This window comes from Leptonotus elevatus, chromosome 20 (assembly GCF_054856555.1).
Source record: "Leptonotus elevatus isolate MCC_2025b chromosome 20, RoL_Lele_1.0, whole genome shotgun sequence".
Lineage (NCBI taxonomy): Eukaryota > Metazoa > Chordata > Actinopteri > Syngnathiformes > Syngnathidae > Leptonotus > Leptonotus elevatus.
The window spans coordinates 7,146,324-7,156,127 of NC_141258.1; the positions used below are offsets into that span (position 1 = coordinate 7,146,324).

A 9,804-nucleotide genomic window follows, 5' to 3' on the forward strand; every position below is an offset into this window, starting at 1 on the left:
TACATTTATGGTGATGCCTATTATTACAAATCTTTCATCCGCTAGTATCTTACGGTAGCGTGGCCGAGTGGTCTAAGGCGCTGGATTTAGGCTCCAGTCATTTCGATGGCGTGGGTTCGAATCCCACCGCTGCCAGAAAGTTTTTCTTATTTTAATCATCCGTTGTTGTTCAAAATAAAATGAATATAAAAGTAAAGGGGACAAGTACACGGTAATCGCTAATATAAGATAGTATTCTTTTTTCCCTTCAGTTGCCTTCATCTAACCCTGCAACCTCTGCAACCTCTGCAACCTCTGCTCTCACACCAACTAACAAGGGGCTCAGTTCAGCTCTCTACCTTTTCCTGTCATAGTTCCAACATTCAAAGTCCGTACTCTCAGTCCAAGACTCTCAGTGTTCCTTTTCTCTTTCTTCCCACGAATACACCTTCCTCCTCTCCTTCTTCGGCCAACAGTAGTCCAGTTTCCACCGGCGGCGGTCGTTTTTTAACCCGGGCCTCGACCGATCCGGTATAAGAAGTCAATATATTTGATTGGCATGTTTGATTTGGCCAAAGTTTCACGTCGGATGCCCTTCATGACACAACCCTCTCTGTATTGTGCCCCCTTGCGGCTTCATTGCTAACATAGGATAGTGCTCTGAATCAATTATTCTCCAGTGCGATTGGACAAACGTTTTTAGGCTGCCAGAAAACTCAACTCTTTACTTCTACTGTATATGTTTTAATGATAAAATAATTCAATCGTGTTATTATCTATAATAAGCCAAATAATTATATGTATAAGTTCTTAAATATAATTAGATAAATACATTTTGATTAATCACTTTTAGAGGGGAAAAAACAGCTCGTATATATAATTTAATTATAAAATGTAAACGTAAAATGTTTATTGTGCTACTATTGTTTATTATTGACAAAAAAAATAACAAATATATTAAATGAGATGTATAAAAATCTATAAATGAATGTTTTAGCTAACCAATTTTAGGGGGGAAAGAGGCTGAGTTACACATCAAATAAAACAACAAAAACTATTTTTTTATTATTTATTATTTATAATTAAAATGTGTTAAACAGTTACTTCATACAATAAAAACCTACAAACAAAATGTAATTGCATTTTCATTTTTTTTAATTATAAAAAACATTTTGTATAAGCTTTCATTCACATTTCATTTTAAATATAGTTCATCATTTACAATGAATCAATCAGAAAATTACAGAATGAGATAAATTAATAAAAAATAACACTGCTTAATATCCACAACTTGGCAAACATGTTACAATCCCCTTTGCTGTTTATTCTCCAAGCACTGACGGGCAACAAACTGCAATTTCCCGATGGCCAGGTGCGTGTCTTCGGCCGATATCCCCAGATGCCACACGGCTCGCACAGAATTCCCAAAATGAGGGTACATGAGGACTTGTACCCCTTGGCCCAGCGCGTCCTCCTCCCCGTCCCCCACTTGGGCCATGCGGTCGCAGAACTCCGCTGGAGTCAAGGCGGGTTCTCGGATTTGGTAGCGCAGGATGTTTGTCTCCACGGCCGCCATGTCCACGGCGAACAGAGGCGGCTCGCACGTTTGCAAGGCTGGAACGGGGAAAAACAGACAAGCTCTTATGACGCCGACGGACGGCAAGACTGTGCGTGTGAACTCAAGGACACCTTGAGCGAAGGTTCTGGCGTTGTCGTGGTCTTCCTGTAGTCTCTGGACCATGTCCTGCAAAGACAGTTTCCCGGCCGCCGCTAATATGCCGGCTTGCCGCATCCCACCGCCCAGAGCTTTACGGCACCTCACCGCCCGAGAAATGAAATCTCTGGGCCCGGCCAGTATGGTCCCCACTGGCGCACCCAATCCCTGTTGAACACACACGCGCACTATTTGGACAACAGTTCCAGGAGTCCTAATCACAAAGTACGACTACTTTGGTTGACTGACAATTTTTTTTTTAAACAAAAACATGTTATGAAGGCGTCACCTTGGATAGACACACACTAACAGTGTGTGTGTGCTGTAGTATGTCAGCCGGCGGCACTCCCAGCGCCACGGCGGCGTTCATCAGGCGCGCGCCGTCCATGTGCACCTGCAGGCCATGTTTGTCAGCGAGAGCTCGCACCTTTGGACAGAAGGTCAAAAATGCGGACGTCATGGAGGTAACTGCTAACCAAAACAGCAGCTTGGCCACTATTTGGGCGCACCTCCTGCAGGAAGCGGAGTGGCATGACTCGTCCTCCCTGTATGTTGTGCGTGTTCTCCACGCAGATGAGGCGCGAGCGGGGGTAGTGCGGGTCCGGGTAGCCGTGGCGGATCTTGGACTCCAGCTGGTCCAGGTCCAAGGTGCCGTCGGCAAGGGTGTTGGCTGTGGTGGCGTGGACGCCCGCCAGCTATGTAAACATCAACATGAAACATCCATGCAGTAAAAAAAACAAAAAAAAAACGATATATATTACATATATATATACTGTATATATGTTTACCTGTGCGCTGCCTCCCTGCTCGTAGATATGCAAATGAGATAAGTCGCCCACAATCATCTCATCGCCGCGCTCCCTACAGTGCACCATCACTATTGTGACCAATGCATTACGGTCATTTAAACCCCACCCCCAACAAAATACATATATATATTTCAGATCAAATTGTTTCAAGTTACCTGCAATGAGGTTACTCATAGTTCCCGAGGGAACAAACAGCGCTGCCTCCATCCCAAACATGTCGGCTGCAATCTTCTGCAACTCTGCAACCAAGAGGCCAAAATGCAAATGTGCTTCGGTGCCACAATGACAAGCACATGATCAAAGGTTTAGGAACAAGAATCTAAAAACACTATTCCAAGCCTATGATCTTGTCCATCACATCATGACTTTATTTTTTTTCTCCACACTTTAAAAATGTTAGTTTAAATTGTATAACAATTGTTTTGAATAAAACTTTTTCATTAAATTCATACGTCAAATTTATTTTTACCGTTCCTGGTCAATTCAAATGTACTTATTGAATTTGTATTAATTAAAAAATAATATAGATTCTTATTAGGTTTTAATAAATTTTTCAATATTTTAATTTAATACATCTATAATTTATTACAAAAAGGATAAATTCAGGATTTTAAGTTTATTTTTTGTCTAATTTTTAAACTGCATATATTTGATCATTGTATTAAATATTTTGTCATTTTTGCCAATTAAATTTGAAAATTAAAATGTATTTTTATATGAATAAAGAAGACTTGACTTAATGATTGTATTTATTTAAAAAAATGAGTGCAGGTTTTCATTATTCTACTTTTTCCAATTTAATTTCAAAACACAATCCAATCCAGCTACAATTATTGTATTTAATAAAATTGACTGATTGAAATTCTAAAGTGCTGTTTTTTTATCTATTTAAATGACATATCTAAATAATAAAACGAAATAAATGACCATTAAGAAAAGTTGTATTTTATTCAATGAATCTAGTGTGATTTGAATGAAATTAATAAATAATGTCAGGTTTCTAAACTGCTAAATTGTTATTTTTTAATTAATCTTAAATAAAAATCAAGCTTTAAAAAAAAAATACTTATTTAAAATACGTATGATAGTTTAAGAGTAAAAATAATTTCAATAACTATTAACATGAATTCATGCTTTTCTTCTTCTATTATTTTATGTAATTATGACATTAATTTCATTTAAAAAAAAAAATATATATATATATATATAACAAAAAGCTATTGCTAGTTACGAGCATGTTAACGTGCTAACTCGCTACCGTTCACTGTGGGATCTTCGCCCATCACGTCGTCTCCGACTTCGGCCTCGGCCATGGCCCGGCGCATCGCCGCTCCGGGTTTGGTCACCGTGTCGCTGCGGAGGTCCACAACGCGGACATGAGCCGCCTGGCCGGGCTCGGGGAGTCCAGAGCTCCTGCTTTTGTAGTAACTTCGTTTTCCGCCGGCTTCTCGTCGAGCGACGACCCGACCCCAAAATTGAAACTTGGAACAAAATGCTTTGAGGGACATTGTTGTGGCGTGCACATCGACGCGGATCAGTTTAGGCTTGAACTTTGGATCGATTGCATCGATAATCATTGACTTAACTGCACGCAGGACGGTTAATGGATGACCGAAGAGCTGGTCAACATCGCAAGTGTCAATATTGTCCACTAGATGGCGTTACATACATATTATAATACACAAAGCTTACAATACGGTACTGTACACGTATTTAATCATGTACAAAATGTTGTAATTAATATATTTAATATGTGTATATTAAATGTAGTACCTAATGATAATAGTACTAATAATGCAAAACAACTAATACTGTACTGTATATTATATAAAGTAAGTATAAAAGCAAGTTAACAAAAATAAAAAGTATAAAGTAAGCATAAACCTATGGTATATGCATATAAATATAGCGTTATAAATAGAAAATAATCTTGCCAATAATTTAGTCCAATAAATAAATAAATATCCAAATAAGGGGAATACATACATCAAGCTTGGACTCCATGCGTACCAAAATACTTTTCATTTTATTATAAATGTTTTGTGTGTATTTATTTTTGTCTTCAAGGAACGCAATGTTGACCAACGTCCGTGGTGGGGTGGCTCCCTAGCGCCCTCTATTGACCGTCTGCCTTTGACACACTGCAAGTGTCAAAATTTCAGCTGGCGTGGGATTCGTGAATCTGCTGGATCAAATTCCAGTCAGTCACGCGCGCGCGCGCGCACACACACACACACACACACACACACACACTTCCCACTCTTGTGTGATTGTAATCACTTGACAAAAGCGTGTGCGCGCGAGCGTGTGCGTGTGTGTTTGTGTGCAGTGCCAGTAAGCGTGTCTGCTTGTAATGTAATGGGCCATCCAGCTGCGTGACGCTCACACACTCGAGTCTTTGTGGCCAGCGTCTTCCATGGCACAGAGAGAGAGAGAGAGAGAGAGAGAAAAATATTGAATAAGGCAGAAATGAAGCAGGAGAAATATTGAGCCCTTTCTGGGAAGAAGCAGCGAGGAGACGGCAACGCCTTTCCAATAACCATAAAGCTTGCCGGGGGCCCGAAATAGACCCCCTCCCATCCCTTATTGCTTCTCTTTCACCATCACTTGTTCCACAAAAGCAGGTGTTTATGGGAAGGTTTCGCACATAAACACAAGCGTGGGGCAAACTAAGATGCTCTTTGCTTAAAAGGTGTTGACATCACTGCTTGAGACATCTGGTTCATATTAAGCCCCCATACGCCCAACCTTCCTCATTCATATGTCACTCACACGCACGCACACGTTTTTTTAGGGTACTTCCCAAAGTGGCATAAATCAGAGTGTCCCACCCTTAGAATGTGTCACGGACAGTAAAGTATTGACAAAAGTATTGGGACATCATGACAAAAATGTCCGCAGTATTGCAACCTCGGCAATTATTACACGCAGTACCTGTGGCTGGTTGGTTACGTCACTTCCGTCATTCCACAGAACATCAGTGATTGGTCGATGATGTGACTCAACCTCATTGGCCGGTCGACACTAAGGTACGCATTTTACGAGACACTCAACAAAACAACGTTACGAAATACTTAAATACTGTTTTGACTATCTCGTCTCAATTAAGAATGAAATGTCACTTAATTAGTACAAAAATAGTCCACTAGATGGCAGAAGGTACAATTTTGTATGCGTGTGTGTTCAACTAAACAGACCCAAATTTCACACTTACGTACATTTCTGATAAAAAATAAAAATCATTATCAGCGTACTGTATATCTTTTTTGTTACAGTTTTGCTTTTCTAATATATACAGCTTAGCTCTAAAGGTTGGGCAACACTGCATTTTCGGTTATCTCAATTCAATGGTGATGAATGGCTGCTCATTTGCGGCAGGGCAAAGGGATGAGAAGTGTTTCCACAGAACCCTTGCAGCGTTTTCCTCGCAACTACTTATCCATCAATTCAAGAGGAAGACGTGTTTCGTGGCAATCCCGTGAATCATCTTCGTATGAGCAGGGCACCATTTCCAGGAAGTCCTCGGGCCTCCGCCAGAACCAAGGTTAACCTGACCTTGCAGATTCCCGCCACTCATTCAAAATGTCCTCCCTCATTCAGTCATCTGTCACCTTGAGCGGCCTGCCACGCTTCCTTCATTCAGTCGTTTGTTCACTTCATCCTTTCTGTCACCTCCTTTTCACTCCTCTTCTTCATCACTCTTAACCCCCCCTCATCGTCACCCTCCCTCGCTTTCTCTCTGGGAAGTCACGTGACTTCTCTGAAGCTGAACCCTATAAACCAACAGTACTTGGTGGGGGGGGGGGGATCAGTGTGTGTACCGTGCTGTGATTGGCTCTTCAGATGCTACACGCACACACACAGAGGACCCCCTGTTTTCGACTAACGGGAACAAGAAGCGTGGCCCCCTCACATTAATGCAGAAGAAAGGGAGGAGGAGGTAAATAAAAGTAGGCCTATTCTGACTGGGACTGGGAAGCGCTGTTTGTTTTCAGTGGAGTGTTCCCGGCGTTCCCAGCATCCCGGCCCATTTCCATCCACTTGAAACCCCCGTCGCGGCCAAAGTTCACACACAAGAATATCGGGAAAAAGCACCGTTTCGCAAACCCGAAGCCGCACAAATTGATACAAAACATTCCAGGTCCGTAGGAGATGTGCGGTGGTTCTTTGATCGTTCCGCCAACTCTGCCCGTGAAAGACGATTACCACCGCCAAGCATAAAAATCCTCCGAAGTGGGAACTCGACAGAAACTTGAGTTGCAACCGCTAGCTGTGGTGACAACAAACTTGACAACAAGCAGCAGTTTGAACAATACTTAAAAAAAGGGGGGGGGGGGGATCAGTGTCTGTGCTGTGGTTTATAGTGCCACTTCCAGTTTAAGTTTACTTTAAAAAATAAAAAAAGCATTTTCTGGAGAAATTGCGTGTGAAGGCTGAAAGGCTAAATGAAAAGACATGGAATGATGTATGCAATGACCAGGAACGAACTGAGCATGTTGAAGTTGCAACTGTTAAAATCAGTCAAAAAAAGTTGAAATTAGAGAATAAAAATAAAAAAATCTTAATTTTCGCCTTTTATTTTGAAATTTCTAAAACATTTTGTGATTAGGAAAAGATGAACAGTTTAAAGTTGGAACAGTTTGAATCAGTCAAAAAATGTAGAAATTAGATGGAAAAAAACCTGAAATTCTTCATTTGTTTGCTTCTATTTTGAAAGTTTTGAATTTCAAATGGAAACGATGAGAAGCTGTTTTGTCAAATGTGTCATCAGGAATGAATGAGGATTTTTTTTTGTGGGGTGTTGACATTTTTGGCATGCTGAAAACTGTTCCCAAGGTGAATTGATAGATTTTGACATTTGGAATTTGTATTTAAATTTCAAATAGGAATGATGTAAATCTTCACTGTTGATTGAATGCGTCACTGAGAACGATTAGGGATTTTCTTTTCTTTCTTTTTTGCTGGGAATCGTGATGATGAAAATATTTGATTTCTTCAATTGTTTTCAATGTGAAATGAATGAGTTGAATGTTTTGAATTTTAAATGGGAATGATGTGAATCAAAAAATATATATAATGTAATTTTAACATTTCAAAATGTTTATGTATGTTGAAGAAAGATCTTGACATTTGAATCATGTGAATCAATGAATAAATTATAATTATGTATATATGAATATATGTTGAATATGTGTAATTTTTGGTCAAATAGAAATTTATGATATTTTTGGTACGTGTGAAATTTTGAAGTGTTGAAAAAGTGAATTGAATGAGCTGAATATTTTTGAATTGGTACGATGTGCTTGTTGAACGTTTCATTGGGAATGAATGGCATTTTTTTTACCATGCAAAATGTGAAATTTTGGTAAAACTGCAAATTAGGATTAAGAAAAATAATCGCACGGCACGTCTGAATTTTTGGAATACGTTGAAGTTGGAATGGTGAAAATCGGTCGAGAAATGGCGCAGTAGAAGCATGTCAAAAGGGCACCATCTGTGGCTTGATTGTGGACCATAGTGGGGGGGGGGCATTGGGGCGGGGGTGGAGACCGCCACCTGTCCTTGCCCCTCCCCCGCTCATGTCAGAAACACCACTATACTGTTTTACTCTGCAGAATAGTTTCGATGCGTTCCGTTATCGGCATTGGTATGAATTATCATGCAGTATCATGATACTGTCAGGCAAAATATTGTGCTAATACAACTTTGTGAGCCATTGTGTTGAAAAATAAAGCAAGGCATGCGCGCGCAGTCCAAATAAATCGTAATCACGCGGTTTGAGCGAGCGCGGTCGCGCAGTGACCACAGGTCAACACTTGGCGGCCACACAATCACGCGCGCATTCAACTATACAGCATGTGCATGCTTACCATATGTTTTTTATTGATCCACATCCCTCTTATACCCCCCACTCGCCTCCCTCACTTTCTGCGCGCGGTGATGGCGCTGAAGGAATGATGGAATGCTTGGAGGGTAAATCTCTGATTTCCTGGAAGCCGCTCTGGCTTTATCAGAAGCGGCTGTGACAATACTGGCGCTGATGGGCCGGCCCCGAACGTCTTTCCTATAAGCGCTGATCGGCCAACAAAAAAGCCTTCCTGGAAGAAACAATCAGCAAAGCCTCTTCCTGGAAGAGAGCCGCCGGAGCGCTCGTCGCAGGGGCGCGCTCGGAGAAGCCCCCTTTTGCATATTGTTTTACAATTGTACCATCTTAGGAGTTCACTAGGGGAAAAAAAAAAAGATTTTTACCTTTATAACACCTTTTCGAGAACAATTGTCTTGCCGAATCAGAATTTATGGATTCGAGTGAGAATGAATCATAGCGTATTGTCTTGTGTACTAGTGTGACTGGAAGTATTTGCGCATGTACGGGAATATTTAGCCGGCTAATTAGCATCATATTCAACTGTTAATCAATCTGTCAACAAAGCCCATCTAAGCAGTGTATCAATGACTGTGCCGTTACAGATTTGAGGTACAAGTCCAGCCTATATTATACCCAAAATGTATACACTTAATGTTATTCTTGCGTGGATTAAATCCCTTTTCTAGGGCTAACACCTAGTTCTGCCACTGATATTGACTAACGTCGGTTCAGTTTGCTGTCTATATTCAAAATGGATTCATGGGCTAGTGACCAGCCTCTTGGGGTAAAATGGAGGAAATTAATCATTAAAAAACACTGCATCGGCCCCAAAACACGCCAGCCCACCGGGCATCTGCCCTGAATACCAATTGGCCAGTCCGGCCCTGTATATATATATATATATATATATATATATATATATATATATATATGTTCAGAAAGTTTATATTTATGCTTGGAAAAAGTTTTTAAAAAAAAGCCCAAGTTGCAGCGCTGAGGTCATTCACGACAGGCGGAGCTCAGTTGTGTTGCGTTTGTTGACAAATGTCACGCTGGTTCCGCCCCTCGCCCACCTCCGAAAAAAATGAATCATGCTGGAAAGACTGTGGTAGGGCGTGTGAGATGGGACGAAAAGGATGGAGGGCAGAATATTCCACAAGATTTACAGTATGTGGGGAACCTGAGTCACAGCTGAGCTCTTTTGTGCATTAGACCGACTGCACGCACGCTTCCGCTTTGAGGAAGTTTTGGGGAGGAATAGAGGAAAGGAAACTACGAATACCTTTCCATCCATTGCGGCATTTTGGTCATTGGCAAAATGACAAAAAGTTGATGGTGTGTTTTGATCGTAATTTTTAATGGTGTGCCATCAGTTTTTATTTATTTGAAAATTTTGTTATGCTTTATTGTACTTTTTTCAATGCGTTTAAAAAAAA

General features: G+C 40.7%; 1 protein-coding gene and 1 non-coding gene across 2 annotated transcripts; one reads left to right on the forward strand and one right to left on the reverse strand.

The window, feature by feature from the left end:
• Positions 1–53: 53 nt before the first annotated feature.
• On the forward strand, positions 54–135 carry trnal-uag (transfer RNA leucine (anticodon UAG)). Its single transcript has one exon. It is a non-coding gene; the product is annotated as a tRNA-Leu (tRNA).
• Positions 136–1,100: 965 nt separating this feature from the next.
• tha1 (threonine aldolase 1) lies at positions 1,101–4,113 on the reverse strand. Its single transcript, XM_086064735.1, has 7 exons — positions 3,761–4,113; positions 2,658–2,741; positions 2,482–2,570; positions 2,203–2,388; positions 1,983–2,120; positions 1,669–1,861; positions 1,101–1,593 (listed from the first exon to the last, which is right to left on the reverse strand). Exons 1-7 carry the CDS (start codon positions 4,077–4,079, stop codon positions 1,283–1,285), a joined length of 1,320 nt encoding a protein of 439 aa, XP_085920861.1. The 5' UTR covers positions 4,080–4,113; the 3' UTR covers positions 1,101–1,282.
• Positions 4,114–9,804: the final 5,691 nt, after the last annotated feature.